Source organism: Pungitius pungitius, chromosome 3, assembly GCF_949316345.1.
Source record: "Pungitius pungitius chromosome 3, fPunPun2.1, whole genome shotgun sequence".
Taxonomy (NCBI): Eukaryota; Metazoa; Chordata; class Actinopteri; order Perciformes; family Gasterosteidae; genus Pungitius; species Pungitius pungitius.
The window spans coordinates 22809874-22827748 of record NC_084902.1 but is presented as its reverse complement, the minus strand read 5'-3'; the positions used below and the strand labels follow the sequence as shown (position 1 = coordinate 22827748).

The following is a 17875-nucleotide window of genomic DNA, read 5'->3' as shown; positions in this document are numbered from 1 at the left end:
TGATGGAGGTAGGCCAGACGGTGAGGGTTGCCGGACCTCCAACACCCTCCCCCGGTCCGGGAGCGACGTACTGCGTTCCGGTAAGGATCCAGGGGGGTACATACCAGGCGATGGTGGATTCGGGCTGCACGCAGTCCATGATCCACCAGAGGCTGGTTCGACCCGGGGCATTGGTGGAGGCATCGCGGGTGTGTATTAAGTGTGTGCATGGGGATGTTCACGACTACCCAGTGGTACCGGTAGAGATTAGGTTTGGGGGGAAAAAGCATAAGATAAAGGTTGCGGTTAGCTCCCGCCTTACGCACCCCCTAATCTTGGGGACGGACTGGGCAGGGTTTCATAAGCTAGCGGGGCAGTGTGCGGGGGTGCGGTCACGATCAGCAGGGACATGCGGGATGTGTGCGGTGCTCAGTGGTGACGCGAGGTTGTCCGACACTGCAGACAGGGACGGGGAACCGACGGAGCCTCCCACGGAGACTCCGCGGGCTCCCGAATTACGCTCCATGGAAGATTTTCCACTGGAACAGTCTCGTGATGATACTCTACGCTCTGCCTTCGACCAGGTAATACGTATTGATGGTCATATGGGGCGCCCTGACACCGCATTATCATACCCGCACTTTTCATTGATCAGGGACAGGTTATACAGAGTGAGTCGTGACACTCGTACAGGGCAGGAGAACACCCAGTTAGTAATACCGAAAAGCCGTCGGGAAATAATTTTCCAGGCGGCTCACTATAACCCGATGGCGGGCCACATGGGTAGTGACAAAACTATGGACCGGATAACGGCCCGATTTTACTGGCCAGGCATTTGGGCGGATGTGTGCCGATGGTGCGCGTCCTGCCCGCAGTGTCAGCTAGTGAACCAGCCGGCCATTCCGAGGGCGCCGCTGCGACCGCTCCCGTTAATGGAGGTGCTGTTCGAGCGCTTAGGTATGGACCTTATCGGGCCGTTTCACCGGAGTGCACGGGAATATTGCTTTGTGCTAGTTCTGGTGGATTACGCAACACGATATCCCGAGGCAGTGCCATTGCGCAACATCTCCGCGAGGAGTGTTGCGCAGGCGCTGTTTCAGGTCATCTCCCGCGTTGGAATCCCGAAAGAGATTCTGACGGACCAGGGCACCTCGTTCATGTCACGTACACTGCGGGAACTTTACGAATTACTGGGAGTTAAGTCTATTCGGACCAGCGTCTATCACCCCCAGACTGACGGGCTGGTGGAGCGGCTGAATAAAACCTTAAAATCCATGATTCGTAAGTTCATTCACGACGATGAACGTCAATGGGATAAATGGCTTGATCCTCTGTTGTTTGCAGTACGGGAGGTGCCTCAGGCCTCCACGGGATTTTCTCCCTTTGAGCTTCTGTTTGGCAGGAAACCACGGAGGGTGCTCGACCTGCTTAAGGAACACTGGGAGGAGGGTCCGAGCCCCGGTAAGAACGAGATTCAATACGTCCTGGACCTGCGAGCCAAACTCCACACACTGGGTGAGTTGTCACGTGAGAATTTGCTCGAGGCCCAGGAGCGTCAACAACGGCTGTACAACAGAGGAGCAAAGCTGAGACAATTTACACCGGGAGAAAAAGTTCTTGTATTGCTTCCTTCCTCCAGCTCAAAACTCCTCGCCAGGTGGCAAGGGCCCTTCGAGGTCACACGGCGGGTGGGGGACGTCGACTATGAGGTGGTGCGATCTGACAGGGGCGGAGCTACGCAGATCTACCACCTCAACCTCCTCAAACAATGGAGGGAGGCGGAGTCTGTTTCGCTGGTGTCCGCAGTAGCTGAGAGAGAGGAGCTGGGGCCCGAGGTTCCTAAGTCCACCGATCCGACCCGGCTCCACTTCGATGCCCACCTCTCGGCGGCCCAGAAAATAGACTTAGCCCGGTTGCAAAGCCGGTTTAATGATGTGTTCTCTCTCCTGCCAGGTCGCACGGACCTCATAGCGCACCATATTGAGACGTCCCCGGGCGTGACCGTGCGGACACGGCCCTACCGGTTACCTGAACACAAGAGAAAAGTGGTTCAGCGGGAATTAGCGGCGATGCTGGAGATGGGGGTAATAGAGGAGTCCAACAGCGCCTGGTGCAGCCCCATCGTCTTGGTAGCTAAGAAGGATGGGTCTGTGCGGTTCTGTGTGGACTATCGTAGGGTGAATGACGTATCACGTTTCGATGCCTACCCGATGCCCCGGGTCGACGAACTCCTGGACCGATTGGGCACCGCACGTTTTTTCACGACACTGGATTTAACCAAGGGCTACTGGCAGATTCCCTTGTCACCAGAGTCCAAGGAAAAGACGGCTTTCTCCACTCCGTTTGGGTTATACCAATTCGCCATGCTTCCCTTTGGGTTGTTCGGGGCCCCGGCCACCTTCCAACGCCTCATGGACCGGGTGCTTCGCCCGCATGCTGCGTATGCTGCCGCCTACCTGGATGATGTGATCATACACAGCACCACCTGGGCGGAGCATGTGCGGCAGGTGGGCGCGGTGCTGGAGTCCCTGAGGCAGGCCGGGCTCACCGCCAACCCAGGGAAGTGTGCAGTTGGACGGAAGGAGGTACGGTATCTGGGGTACCACTTGGGGGGCGGGCAGGTGCGCCCTCAGGTAGACAAGACCGCGGCTATTGCGGCCTGTCCGCGTCCCAAGACAAAAAAAGAGGTGAGGCAGTTTCTGGGGCTGGCCGGGTACTACAGGAGGTTCATCCCGGGCTTTGCGGAGCTGACCAGCCCCTTGACTGACCTGACCCGGAAAGGTGCCCCAGATCCGGTCCAGTGGACCGAGCGGTGCCAATGGGCGGTTGAGGGGGTAAAACAGGCTCTCTGCGGGGAACCTCTTCTCCATACACCTGACTTTTCTCTCCCTTTTGTCTTGCAGACTGATGCGTCGAGCAGAGGGCTGGGGGCCGTTTTGTCCCAGCAGGTGCAGGGGGTGGACCGCCCAGTCCTCTACATCAGCCGGAAGTTATCGGAGAGAGAGGCCAGGTACAGCACCGTGGAAAAGGAGTGCCTGGCCATCCGGTGGGCGGTCGACTCCCTGCGGTACTACCTCCTGGGACGCTCATTCACCCTCTGCTCGGATCACGCTCCGCTGCAGTGGCTCCACCGCATGAAGGATACCAACGCCCGGATCACTCGGTGGTATCTAGCTTTACAGCCTTTTAACTTCAAGGTGATCCATAGGCCCGGGACGCAGATGGTCGTGGCCGACTTCCTCTCCCGCCCTCCGGAGAAGGAGGGGGGGGGGGGGGGGGAGTTGGTTCGGCCGGACGGCTCCCCGGCCTAAGTCGGGCGGTGGGGGTATGTGGTGGTGGGGTGTGATTAGCTCAGCTGCAAGGGGGGGGGGAGAGCTGGGAGGAGGGGTGCAGGGAACGGTGCCGGCAGGTAATAAGCACGGCTGAAAAGCGTTGAACTAATTGTCTCCCCTGTGCTTATAATAGTGAACAGGTGCTGAACACGAGGGGGTGTGTGAGCGAGTGCAGACCGGACGCGCTGAAAGCACGAGCGAACGAAAAACAAAAAGAAATAAAACATATTGAAACTCGCACTCTGGCTGTCTTTCCTGGGGATCTGGCACGACCGTGCTACAACTTCATTCATGCAGCGATCCAGACATGCAGGATTACCTTCAACAGACTGTTCAGCAAAACATATTGCAGCAGCCACATGATTGGGAGTCAGCCTCAGAACTCTATGTCACCTTGAAAGACATAGCCGGTCTATAAATATGGTTGACTGCAGCACACTCACAAAGGCCAGATTTTAAAGGAAAACATTCTCAAATGTGGCTTAACTGTTTATTTATGATCAGGTTTTATCATCTTATGAACAGCGATAACACTGATTAAAATACATACTGAACTGAGCATGTACTCTTTTATGCTTTATGAACTGCACAAAAATTCAGATTTGGCAGAGTTAAATGCACCCAAACCCCGGAGAGTTTTGTAAGCCAAACTCCATGTTGGTCTTAAAGACACTGTAGGTCTCAAGGAGGGGGAGCTTTAGTGTATTTGCACATGTGTTTGACATGGGGAAGGGCAAATTTGTCAAGAACTCGATGCATGGTGGTGGTGTTATTCCTGCAGGTGGAAGTGATGCGAGCCCTGTCGAAAACATCAGTACATCCTCCAGGGACACAGCAGTCGCCTTTTCTGAATGGGAAACGTCAACATTTTTTTAGTGTCTTTATCATCCAACAAGAAAGTCAAGAGTTTTGAAATGTTCACTTTTTACAAAAAACATAAAAAAGCCATAACAAACCTTCACAATCAAGAAGAAAATCTGCCCAAAATCCAAGGGCTTTGCTTTCTTTCTGCCGACTATTACTTCCTGCTGGACTGAGGTGTGGTCTAAACAGGCTTTCCATGTCGGCAGCTGTCAGGTTTGTCGGAGAGTGGCACAAGAGTGGGGCCAACACGGACGGATGCTGCTGGAGTGCGGTCAAAAATCTTAGACTTGCAAGTCCTTCTTTGAATCTAGTAGGAACAATGATCAAACAAACCTTTCACTAAACACGTTTTACCAGTTGTGAATCTCACAATCCTCTGAAGCCACTTTTAAAGCATTCAAGTGATAAATCATGAGACTGGAAAGTATGTGTTTTTTAAACATGAGATTGAATGAAATTTAATAAATGGAGGCAGAGATTGAGTCTTTAGAACTATTACCTTAAAATAACACTCTGGTTTCGGTGCAGAATATACCATCTGAGGTATTCCTCTACAAGAGTTTTCTTGTCCTCAGAAGTCTTCACATGTATGAAGCATCCAGCAGTCTGGAACATGGAGCTGTTTTGCAGAAGTACATTTTGCAGAGATTCGACAGATTCTGCTTCCTGGACCTGTTAAAAAGACTTTGAGACTTAGAAAACCTCTTCCCTGATTAAAAAATTAATTTTTACTTGTCTTACTGAAGTGGTGTCTGAATCTTCTGGTTTATTTCACTATGACCTTACTCTGAAATTGAACTACGAACAATTGCATGTGCTCTTAGTAAACACACTTGAATCAAGGTCACTTCATACCTGATGCAGAACTCTCCCTATCTCCTCATCTGTAATATCTTCCACAGTGGCACCGAAACTGGGATTCCCTACAATGTGGTTTACGAGGTCCTTTGACAGGAAATGTGCTGCTGGTCCCCCGTGTACTATCGACACAGCAATGATCTTTCCTGCCAGGACATATTCATTCTCCCTGACAGCTTTCATGCGGAGTACATAAAAATGACAGTTAAAGGCCATCCTTCTGTTAATTGCAACTTTTCTGTTAGATTCAGGTGGTGGTCCAGGTGACAGGACCCCATTATTTTCCATTGAGACTTTTTTTTAAAGATTACCTTAAAGTTCTTAATTTTGGCAGAAAGTGGGACTTAATGTACAACAAAAATAATACTTTCATCAAAATACATTAACAAACAAAAACTGCCATGACAAAAAGACACCTGTAGAGTTGTACACCAGGTAGCGGCTTTCTGGAGGTCCGTCAAAGATAGCGCGATGCTTCAGATCATTCATCAGAAGCGTGAGGAATTCCCGCCTCGGTCCGCCAGTATCTAGGCCTTCTTCATAGGTGCCAGCATCATCGGTAAACTTAACAAACATGTCATTCTCCTCGGAGTATGTGCTACGCTGAAAACCTCTGACAGCACCGTCCCATACATTAGATCTGGACACGTTGAATCTGCTGACTTGCTTGTGGTCAATGGAAAGTGCCAAATTTGCAATTATTTTAGGTGCACTTGTATGCCTAACAACAAAAAGAAAATACAAGAAAAGAGAAAAGTTACATTGTGTAGGACAGTAAGCAGTTAATAAAACATTAGGCTACATTTTAATAAATTGGAATGGAGTTCCTTACAAAAAGACATCTCTCTAATTGACCTTGTTTTTTTTAACAGTTTCTCGGCACAGTAACTCAAACTGGCAGTGATGTTTATTTGTTTAATGACTACTTGTACTTTGTGCAAGACAAAATGATGGATAATACTCATGCACTCATGACTCACGTTGGTTCGTAAGAACATACCTCATTTGTTTCTTTGACAGTTAGAACTTCATCATCTTCGTCATCGTCAATGACAATAGGCGCATACAGGTCTGTGTAGTTGCTACAAAAAGAAAATATGTACACAAAATATAATATAATGAAACATACTGTGTGTCTTCTAAACAGTATTCAAGAGTGTTAAAGGGGTAATTGATTCAAATTGCTTTTTGATTGCAAAACCAATTTTACCTTGTCATAGTTGAAGAATGACAGTTCGGTGGGTAAAATTGACATTGCCTTTGTCAACCCCCAGCATTTACATACAGACCAGCTGTCTGGTGTTCTGGCCCTCTCTCATACTAGTTTAGCTGCCCGCTGTTTTGTGTACTTCCATGAGAATTACAAGAGGAGAAGGTTTGGACGCCTTTAAAGGAAGATAATAATCGACCCGGGCCACACACCCACAACATTTTAATGGTCTGGCCCGCATTCGATCAAAGTGGACAGTATCTGGCCTGAACCTGAAATTAGTTTGACACCCCTGTTCTAGACTATTTAAAAAAAAAGCCCCAAAACCAAACCTGTAATATGTTCTTGCCATTCCAGGACATCCGGAGGTACTTGGGCCGATATCCTCTGCATTCGTCTGTATTCGACTGCTTTCATGAAGAGGTTCACATGGCTGTAGTAAAGAATTAAAAAGACAATGGGGGTTGATCAGAACACAGCAAACAAAAACAACATTTTCATTGAAAAAAATACACCCAAAATTGCTCTACATAGCACTCACCAGTGTATCAGCTAGGTCAAGCGTTGTGGGGAAAAATTGAATTGGAAAATTAGCGTATAGCAAGTTGTAAAAGGTTAGTGAAATGCACCATATTAGTTCCATGAAAATAGTTATTAAAAGTTACAATCCCTTACTTTGAAAAAGAAGGGCATTATAAGTCGCAGCAGGAAACATGTCACCTAGTGAGGTACAGTTTGGTCACATTACAAATGTATTCAGTATTCATAATATATCATGATTCATCTGGGCATGGCTTACGCTTGACAGGTTCCTCCCTATTTGAAGTATGTCAGAGTGTTATGAAACACACAGATAGACGATGTGTGTACATCAAGTTTACATCATTCAACAGCTGGTGAAAATATCCACTCTTGTCATTTACTATCTATTAACCATGTTGTCTAATGAGCTAACTAACAGTTTGAACCCTAAATCCCATCATGCATTCATGCATTCATTTCCTTTGGTCTGAGTTGTAGCCCAGCGTGTCATCGTGAACTAGTTAAAACGCAGTTATGGAGGCTGGAGCTGTTCACAAAACAAAGACGATTGGAAGATCCTCACGAGCTATAAAGCGCTTGAGAACCTGAGCGATTTGCAGTAAACTAATTATAATCTAATTTTCTAATCTCTCGCTCGTTTTCTTTGCCATTTTCCACCCCTCTCCCTGCTTCTCCACAGTGTTGAAGGCTTAAAACCTGGCCGATTAAAACAACCGGCGCTTTTAATGACAGCGTGTTAACGCAGCACAAAACGAACCTTCTCCTTTGCCTTTTCTTCAAGAAAAATTAGAGAGAGATTAGAGAGTTCAAGTTAGCCGGAGTCCTGACAATTTAATTTGTATTAAAAGGAGCACAGTGCCCTCAGACAGAGGCGGACTCATGGTTACCTTTTCCCTCGACGCCTTCCTCCTGAATGGTCCTCACGGCTGCTGCTCCCTCTTCCCACTCGTTTCCAGCTGGAGATGATGGAGATCAGAGATGATGGAGATCTGAGAGACTTGGTAGGCTCATATCCAGCACAAATCTACTTCGGCTCAAGCTCATGTCGCTACTATTTTTTCATTCTTCTAAAAAGTGATTAGCTGTCACCTAAATGGATCAATGAGTGTTTCATTTATTCAATATTTTGACTACAAAAGCAAACATCACATGTCTGAATGTGATCTAAAATATTTTAGGTATTGAGAACAATCCCCAATATGTGGGCACAAACACAAGTATAGGATTACAAAACATATTTGGCCAGATGACCTAAACCCTGCTGCCCCTTCTCAACACAAGCTCCACCTTTCATGTACACATTTCTGCCATCAATCTTCCCAAAAAAGAGCAAACATTAAGGAGTCTGTGTGAGAGACAGGAAGACTTTGGATGAGTCCTGTGCTGTTTATTTACAGTAAGTCATCAGTGCTGTATATGACATGCTAACATTCATTAAGCTGTATGATGATGGGAGGGATTGGACAGTAGCCTACCTATGACCACATGCATGCCAAGGCTGGCCAGGTGTCTTGCCGTCTCATAACCCATTCCTCTGGTGCCCCCCGTCACTACGGCAACCCTTCCATTCTGCCTGGGTAGGACTGTGTGGGAGAGAGCGGATCACATGAAACCATCATCCAATCCTTTATTTTCCATGTTCTTATGAATCAGCATTAATATGATCAACAGGTGGTTTGGATGTGGTTCCATAGACTCTGGACGACGTCAGGTCAGGAACCGCTAATCTGTAATTACTACAATGGGAGAGATGAATAATTGTAAGTGTATTCATCAAAATACATCAATGTTAGATTCAAAAGGAAAGTCAGACAACCAGGAAAATGTTGGAAAAATATTTTTACTTTCATAGATTGCTTTTACATCATAACCTGAATAAACGTACAGCAAGACATTAAACCATTGTTAGTGCTGAGATATTGATATACATTTGGTTTTACAAATCCATTCCAAACAGAAAAAAATATAAAAAAAACAGCAGCTTATTGTTTTAATAGAGTTTTAAACTTTTTTGGTTTGTGATTACAGCTGCAAATGCAATGAAACAACTCTTAATAACAATAAACTAATTTAACGTCCCTCACCCCTCTGACCTTTCACTTGTCCTTGTAGCTTTTTTAATTATGTATTGTAATAATGTGGAGACGCTGCTTTCACTCATTTTAAATACACATAAGAACATAGAGCAGCTGGATGGCTTGTTTTACTGAACAATGGGAGAACCAATCGTAGAAGTCAATGTAACGGTTTAATAGGGCAAAGACTTTAAAAGAAATACACGTTGCGAGTGATTAGATGTACCAAACTCTTACCAAAGGAGTTAGGGGAGGAACTAAAACATGTTTTTGTTGAAAAATACCTAGAAGAAAGAAGAAATACTCTCCAGCTCTGGTACCAAGGATGCTATTTCAGCATCACTAACTACTTTAGGACATTTCGACATTTGAACCACACAGTCAAGAGGCTGGCTTATGGTACAATTTCTGTCCAACAAGTGGTCCCTACACACATAGTTTGGAAATTGTACCGGCAAAATGCCACTTTTAGAGCCTAAGGTCTCAAGATGACACCGCGCAATTTTGAAAAGAATTGGACATCAGGGGCGGAAACTGGCCAAGTGTGGTCTTTTTTAATTTTCTAGAGGGCGCTATAGAGACATTTCTTTATACCCAAACGTGAGACCCAAAAATTATCAAATTTTTCAAGTCAAATTTAACAACTTTTTGAATATGATACAGGCCCCCAAAAGGCCCGCGGTTTGTGAGAATAATAATAATTCCTTGAAATACAATAGGTTCCTCTACGACTAGTTGTAGCGAGGACCCTAATAAGTTGCTCTGACCTACAAAATCATAACTTGTATAGGTGGAAATACGATTGAATGTTATAGTAGTGCACCTGTTTAGTCACACCCCCTCCTCAGCCCGATCCCTCCCATCTGCCAATCTGCTGCACTTAAACCCCTGTCCCACTCCCTCACTGCCAGATCGGCCTCAGTATCATGCTAGACTACCCTAAATGATCTTCCTGCCAGATTTCCTGCTGCTGATTTCCCTCGTTTTGTACCTGCCCGGCGTAAACTGCAAAAAAAGAAAAGTGATGCCCAATATCCAGCCCTAAAGTCACCCCTCATGCCTAAAACATTAAATTAAAAGAGATGTTCGTATTTAACGTTCAGACCGAGCGTGTTATCGTCAACATTACCGATGAATTATTGTCCTCTCATAGAACACTGTGGAAACTACACACAAAGAGCAGAAGACAAAGCACAGAATGTGTGTGTGATGTATATTACTTTATTTATCCGCCATGGGAGAAATTTGAGCAGCTCAAGTACAGAAACACATTAAGATAGTAAAAATCTATTTTACAATAAATAAGAATAACATTTAAACAAATAATTTTATTTAATAGAGCAAGTGTTTTTCAAATTGCCCTGTCAGCTCATCCATTCCTCCCTCTTGAGGAACCTCACAGCGTCATTGAACCCGTCCTCACACAAAGAGCGCATGGCGCAGTCGGACGGAGGGAACAGAGCCTGGTTCAGACGTTTGATGTTCTCCACGGAAAACTAAGGAAACCAATGAGAACACGTTATGAGCTGGAAGTGCAACACATTGCGTCAATATGGACATGGCATAAATCACTAATAGACACATATTGTAGGGTGGCCATATTGTTTTATGTGGATCTGAGTTTTGTACTTGAAGGGTTGCTTCACACAATATAGAAACATAAGTACATTATTATTTCTTCCTTCTGTTTTGAGAAATCGGAGTGTGGCTTCAGGCTGGTTGGAATAATACTGTTTTTGAGGGATGACCTCGGCCTCACCATGACCTTCATGTTGGCCAGTCGGATCTGAGTGGCAAAGCGCCCCCTGTGGACGGGACACACGTCCTGCAGTCCGGCAAATGGAGACAGGGTGACGGTGCGTCCCGTGGGGAGGAGGGGAAGGCTGTCAGTGAAACCCCCGTCGATCCAGTTCTAATAGAACAAAACCAGAGTCATTCTGTGTATTCAATATTCAGAGGAAAAGGACAATGGATTTGTAGTCTTTACACCAAAATGCCCTCGTTTGCATTTAGAATAGGGGGTTGAAAGGGGGGAACACAACCTAGAGCGTTCCAAATAATAAAATCTAAAAAGGACCAGAACTGTGACCCATTATTTCCATAGTCTTCCATAGCTGAAGCTGAAAAATGCATTTGCATAAACAAGTTACCTTGTGTATATTTAATGCATAATCACTACCTTATACTAAAAAGAAAGTGACAAGCTGGTCTGGTTGGTTTACTAGAGTCGGTTCTACAGGCTCCTGAAGACAAACTCGTGGAACAAGAAATTTTTATTTTTGCGTTTCTGATAATTCAAGCACCTTATCGAAGACTGGTGAAGCAGTGCTTAGCCGTATCAAATTCTAATCTTCTATAAAGACCTGGACGACGGTGTGACGTCTGTTATTGCTGAATACACCCAGATACAAATACAGCCCTTTAAAAAAATAGAAATAAAGCCCTGTCAAATGACATAAACTGACATATTCATGTTTTACTGCCCCAAATGAACAAACCTGAACTTTGGACATGGTGGTGAAAAAAAGCCTGTTACCTGTCCTCTTAATTTCACCGGTTTGAGTCCAGCGTAAAGCGGAACAAAGCTGCTGGCCAGCAAAGCCTGGACGGGCAACACGGGGAAGGGGGGGGGAGGGGGGGGTCAGTTATTTCATCACTTTCAGCCAGAGTAAGATGAAACAATCAATATTCACCAACTTGACATTGAATGCTTGGGCCTAGTCACCATCCGTACCTTTATGAGCTCCTCCCTGGAGGTGAACTGGGAAATGATGTGGTTCCTGCCGCTCCCTGAGTGCGTCATGGAGACGTGGAGGCGGTCAGTGGCCAAGCTGTGAGCATCGCTGGGCAGGATCTCTTCGATGCCCTCCCTGGACACAATGTACACGCAGATGATGCTCATCAAAATCTGCTGAATATGAAGAAGGAGAAACTATTTAAACAGTGAAGGGAAACACAAACCTGCTGTATAAGGTGAATAGCTTATATTGCTTTCTATGTCACTTTAATTTCCATACCACATTTTGCATTTGCTGCATTTTGATAGGTACAGTTTATGCTGCATGTGTAGGACAGCGGTTCCCAAAATGTTTTCTTTGCTTACGAAAACTTTTAAGTGAAAAAAAACATGTACTTACTCAAAAACACAAGCTGCCAGAATGGTTTGGATCGATGTACGGGAGTGGACATAATGGGACACTCTCAAAGAAATAAACTGCAATGTCAGCAGATTTGGGTTACTGTGTTGGCTACTTTTTTTCTGTCCGTATAATTCCTTGCCTGTTTGCTAAATACTTTAAGCACCTAAGTAGTCGCTTAGACCTTAGGCATAGCATAGACTGCATCTCTTGGACCGCGTCAGAATGACGTTTTTAGCCCTCGCCATATAGACTTCTTTTTACCTGGAAGTTGCCCTCATTTTACAGCCAAATGGACTCTGTGGTCAAATCGACCTTTACGGTATGACATTAATGGAGCGTAATTCACTAAAGGAAAATCCTGATCTATTGAAGAACACTTAAAACAAGAGGTTGAGGGAATGGATTGGAAAGTAGGGTCGTTTTCTCATAGACTTCTAGGAAAGGAATGCGGCTGCTCAGTTATTCACTATTCAAATCAAACACTAATATGTCAAGACAACTTGGGTTTGAAGAAACAAAAGCATGCTACAATGCTACAATGGAAATAGTACACAATGCAGCTTTGAGGTTTACCAAGTTTTAGCATCCTGCATTGTAACGCCATCAGCTTCACTAAACACTTGAAACACCTTTGCTTTAGTGGTGATGGGACACAGATGTGTGTATTACCGCAGCGCAAGCATGAAGTCGTATCCCGGTGTGACGGCTCCAAAGCGCTGCCGCCTCACACTGTCGGCGAACCCGTACGTGAACTCTTTGCAGTTCTGGAGAAAAGCACAAACACAATAATGGCATCATCTCCTCATTCAGGGTAGTAATCTGTGTCAAGTGATCCCCAGTAAAGATGAGCTCAGGTTGTAATATAGAGGGACATAGAGGTGGAGCAAATGGGTTTAAAGAAAATCAACTTGACTACTGAATATACTTTCCCGTCAACATGAGAAAAAAATAAAATAATAATAATCTAACAATTTTTCACTATGGTTCATTAATTTCTACACATTTACATTTCAGGAATCTAGAGCCAGTGCAGAGGCCCTTGACAGTAATTATCCATCCCTAGATACAGTTCAAGAACTTAAAACGATAACATTGTATCTTTATTTAACGTACCTACTAAGCTTTCTGAGTATCCTCCAAATATTATCAACTTTGTATGTTGCTTTATACATTTTTAAGAGCGACCATGTTACAAAAAAAGAGGATGACAGTGAGACTTCGGACTGCATCTTACTAGAAATTACAAATCATTTTCGATGCCTGTTTTCCTCTGGTTCCTCCGGAACCCCCCCGACCCCACCGAGGACGCCAACACCTACCTCTAGTTTTTCGGGAGCCGTGACCAGCACTGCAGCCACCAGGGCTCCTGCCGAGGCCCCCGCGCAGGCCCCGAGGGAGCCCAACATCTTATCCCCGTGGCGCAGAAGGGCCCCTGCGGCCCCCAGGTGGTAGATCCCCAAGAAGCCGCATGCCGCAAAGGACAGGTTCAGGACGGTCATCTCCGAACCACCTGCAGGGAGGGAGTGACGGGGGACTGAAGAACTAATTACTGAACACATATGCACATTGTGTATGTTCTTCAGCAAGTAGACACGTCTTATATTCGATTTGACATAAACATGTCTTCAGTTTAAAATGATCTTCATTAGAAATACTCATACAAATCAGGAAAAGTCACAAAGTATCAATCAAAATCACTAGTTCCCATTTTGAGAAGGAATGCATATTGAATATATATTTGCGTCCATTTATTACAGTACCGAGTTCCGTGTGGTTTCTCTTTAAAAGAAACGATGACGTAGTCGGGGGACTAAAGTCAGAGTTGCATTCAACACCCGCACGTAACGTAGAGTTGCACAGCACAGGTGGCTAACGTTAGCTCACGTGATCTAGACTTAGCTTACGTTAGTTGACGTCAGCAAACGTTAGCTCGCGGGAGTAGAAGAAGAGGACTTGCCGTATCCAGCGTTCACTCGTGTTCGTTTGATTCACGGATACGAGCGAAGCTGCTCCGTGTAAACACATAACCTTGTTCTTTGTTACACTTCCGGTTACGTCGGCGTCAGGAAAGAATCCGCTACAGTGGCAACATGTATTTTCAAAATAAAACGTCTACATAGGGAATTACTCCAAACTAGTTCATTGGTAGTTTAGTCTACATTGGTATGTATGTGTACCTACATGCATTAATGTATTAGACCCAAGTTTGCTACACATGTCAGGCCATAAGCTGTCTCTGATCAGTGTAAATAGTAAACTTACTGAACTTCTTTGCCGTATTTTCTTATGTCTACTGGTAAAACAGCATGTTTACATTTACATTTTCAGTTTGCTGACACTTTTATTCGGCAGAGGCTTTTATCTGGAAGGAAAAAAAGTTCAGTCTTGTCAAGGTTCATTTTCAGTTGGTGTGTGAGGAAAAGATTAGTTGGGTGTCATCCGCATGGCTATGGTAGGAGAAGGCATGGGAGTGGATGACAGTGCCGAGTCAGTGGTGAGAGGACAAGGTTCAGACACAGATTCTCTCCAAGTTACCCAGTAAGTGAGGTCGCTGAAGTAGGATGAGAGAGGGGTGAGAGCAGAGCCTGAGACACCAAGTTTCTGAAGGAAGGAAATAAGAATCTGGTAGTTCACGGTGCCAAATGGACCATAAAGTATTGGAAAGTAAACAAACACGCACGCGTACAGTAAACCAGTAGGCACGTAACACCGGCGGAGCAAACAACACTTAACAAGTAGCGCAGGAAAACCTCGGACTGCTAACTACTCTCGTTGATGGTCGCCGAAATGCTACATTTAAATACTGGACATTAAAACATGCAACCACCAAAAACGGGAGAACTTAACATACATACACATTTGCGAACAGGCTTACATATACATTTGCTCAGCTGCAATGATAACAGACAGACAGCGCACTCAACATCAGAACAACGACTGTCGGTACTTCACGACATTGGCCGGAGTCACTTGCTCTGTGCAAGTGTTACAGCGCCCGTCAGGCCTACTAAACCCGCTACCGCCACCTGCTGGCGGAAACGAGTGCTGTCCCGTGGCCACTCCAGGGGGAAAGAGGCAGGCTCTATAGTCACACAAAGGGTTTTTGAACACGATAATCAAAACAAACACAATGACAGGGGAATGGCACTGAACAATACAATTTAAACAAACAATGGCTGTCCTTAAAATGTCCAGGGTGCCACATTAACATCTTACTATACATCATCATGTAAATAATTATTCCTGTTCAGTCCAGAAATTTTGCTTGGCACCACTACAAAAACGAAACACACATCAAATCCTAAGCTGCCTCTAAATAATGACCGAAAAAATGTATGTCGAAGGATATCTTTAGATCTTTAGTATCCCAAATGCAAAATGTCAACCCTGTATGTTGGGATGAGTGCGGCACAGTGGTGTGATGGTTAGCACTGCCCACTCCCAGCTGGAAGGGCCTAGGTTCCAACCTTTTCATGTGGAATTTCCATGTTCTGAGTGGGTTCTCTCCAGCTACACCGGCTTCCTTCCAAAAGTCTAAAAAGCAGATTTAGCAACTCTAAAATGTGAATGTAAAAGTGAAAAGTTGTCTGTCTCTATGTAAGTCCTGTGATTGACTGGCAACAAGTCCAGGATGGAAGATTGTTAGATGACCCCCTGGAGTGCAATGATTCCTCTGCAACCACTTCGGTCAGCATTTATTTGCTATGGACCTCCGTCACTATTGGAATTGGAGTTTTTTTCTCTTGGCTCTGCTTTTCTGGCAGATCAGCAAAAATGTCTTGCTCCTTAAGTTGTGCTTATCATATAGACTTAAGGGGATTAGGTGGGCTGTGGAGAAAAAATAGCGGGACTCCAGGCAATGGTGAAATGTTTCAGTGTTTTGAATTAATGAGTCACAGCATGATTTTTTACTTTCATGACAGTATGGGCCCTGTCCCATACTAGCTATATTTAATAACTTAGATAGTTGGTTTTGATGATGCATTATTATTAGTGCTGTCAAACGATTAAAATATTTAATTGTTAATCGCATCTATGTCACAGAATCACAATTAATTGCACATTTTCATCTATTCTAAATGTCTATTCCTTTATTTTTTTCCATAACTTTTTTATTTTACTGAAAAACAACAAAGCAGTCAGGGCTCTTATTTTAGAAACAACTGTTTGTCAGCCTTTTAACACCTAAGTCTGTAAGTGTTTCTGTATGTAGCATGTAAATATACACATCGTAATCTGTTTGGTAATTAGTTTAGTATAAACTCTTTCGTAGCATTAAATGCTAATCACGATTATCATTTCTCTTCCTTTTACTAATATTGCAATGACTAATGTTGTGCATTTTCAAATTGCCAGGACTTTGATGTTTCGAACCAGGTGGAGCATTCATTCATTTTTTCATAACGAGCAGGGGTGAAAGTAAGCCGGTACTGGCCGGTACAGTAAGAAATTAAGACATACGCACAGGCCCGTCGTGACAAGGCAAGCAAAACAAGCAATTGCTTGGGGCGCTGAGCTGGCTTGGGGCCCCAAGAGAATGACTGGTTAAAAATAAAATTCATCGACAAACTGTGTGAGCGCCCCTTTGATAGTGAATGCAGTAAAGTGCAATGACACTGTTATCGGGATCCCCCTCAAAGGCCCCTCTCATGAGCAAAAAACAAAACCCCGTCGGTCGGCAGTCATCATGAAGCGGAATTATGCTTCAGGAAGCCAGAAAAGGAAGAAGAGAAATGAACAGGAGGATAATAAAAAACAAGATAGTGGTAAGTGATAAATTACACTGGATAAAATAGCTCTACATGTCTTGGTGTAATTTTGCAGCAGGTAGGCTTCAAAAATATCTTTATGTTAGTCCGTTAGACAGAGACTTAGTTTTAACATGGCGCAGTGCTGTGTCCCCTGTTGTTTAAATAGATCGGAGTTTAAAAAAACAAGTGACATTCAACTGTCATTCTAGCGAGAGCGAGCTGCGGGACACATTTTTTTTCCTGCCCAAATCAATAAAGCTGCCATATGATGGCACTCTGCCGATTGGGCACTCCCATGTGCTGTACCTGACTGCCTGACCCTCAACGTGCAGCTGTATTGAAAACAATTTAACCCTCACCCTAAACACTTCTAAAACACATTGCTGCCAGCGCTGTTTATCATAACAATACTTCTGTACTGCTGCTAGCCCGGGGCTGTGTCAGATCATACTACTAAATTGACTAAACTAAGCTTAAACCCCTTTTTGACCGCCAAGGGTGCATCACTAAAGTAGGACGTGATCGTAAATAAATGAACAGGTTCCGCCATTGTTATTAGATCTGGACGAGCGGAGCGCTTGGACCCAGAAGAGGCTAAATGTCACGTGTGACGTCAATGACATTTAGTGAATAAAAACTACTTTCACCCCTGTTAACGAGTACCCTAAATGTTGGTTCTGGTTTGACTCTGGCCGTTTTTTATGGTACTGCGTCTCCCATATGGGAGACTTTATGGTGGATGACTTTGTTCAAGTAGCAGCAGAGGTCGAAGTCATGATGTTTTAGCATCAAGCTGTGATTTAATTATTCCTCTCAATGAAAGATTGGGTAGTTATTGGGTGGAAAGCCCGTGGCAAAGAAGCAGAGCTTTCAGAGAGAGAGCGCATGTGTGGGACACGCTCAGTCCGTGAAATTCAAGGATTTAAGAAACGGAAAAAGTCCAATTTCAGATATCAGACTCATTAACCAGACCAAAGTAATAATTAAGAGGTACTTTCAGAAAAATGTTGAAGGAATATTATCTGAGTCCCATCCATTGGATGAGTGGGCTGTGTTTGCCCAGAAAGGACTGTGATAGGACCAGGGTGTGTATGGGGTGTAATTAAACTTGTTAGAGCTCGCG

The 17875-nt window shown here is 44.7% G+C and overlaps 1 protein-coding gene across 3 annotated transcripts; it reads right to left on the bottom strand.

Moving 5' to 3' along the window:
- Positions 1-9388: 9388 nt before the first annotated feature.
- Positions 9389-14411, bottom strand: pnpla4 (patatin-like phospholipase domain containing 4). 3 transcript variants are annotated; one of them, XM_062561330.1, is made up of 7 exons: positions 13906-14411; positions 13321-13535; positions 12671-12765; positions 11596-11731; positions 11398-11463; positions 10621-10773; positions 9389-10357 (listed from the first exon to the last, which is right to left on the bottom strand). In XM_062561330.1, exons 2-7 carry the CDS (start codon positions 13498-13500, stop codon positions 10226-10228), a joined length of 762 nt encoding a protein of 253 aa, XP_062417314.1. In that variant the 5' UTR covers positions 13501-13535; positions 13906-14411; the 3' UTR covers positions 9389-10225. The 3 variants fall into 3 exon arrangements, with proteins under 3 accessions (XP_062417314.1, XP_062417313.1, XP_037329673.2); XM_062561329.1 differs by having other exon boundaries at positions 13321-13511; XM_037473776.2 differs by lacking the exon at positions 13906-14411 and having other exon boundaries at positions 13321-13692.
- Between the last annotated feature and the right edge of the window lie 3464 nt (positions 14412-17875).

Coding starts and splice junctions, on each gene's coding strand:
- pnpla4 (XM_037473776.2), bottom strand. CDS start 13,560: ATGTGTTCAGTAATTAGTTCTTCAGTCCCCCGTCACTCCCTCCCTGCA. Junction 12,766..13,320: donor CGGCTCCCGAAAAACTAGAG/GTAGGTGTTGGC, acceptor GCTTTTCTCCAG/AACTGCAAAGAGTTCACGTA. Junction 10,358..10,620: donor TGGCCAACATGAAGGTCATG/GTGAGGCCGAGG, acceptor TGGTTTCCTTAG/TTTTCCGTGGAGAACATCAA.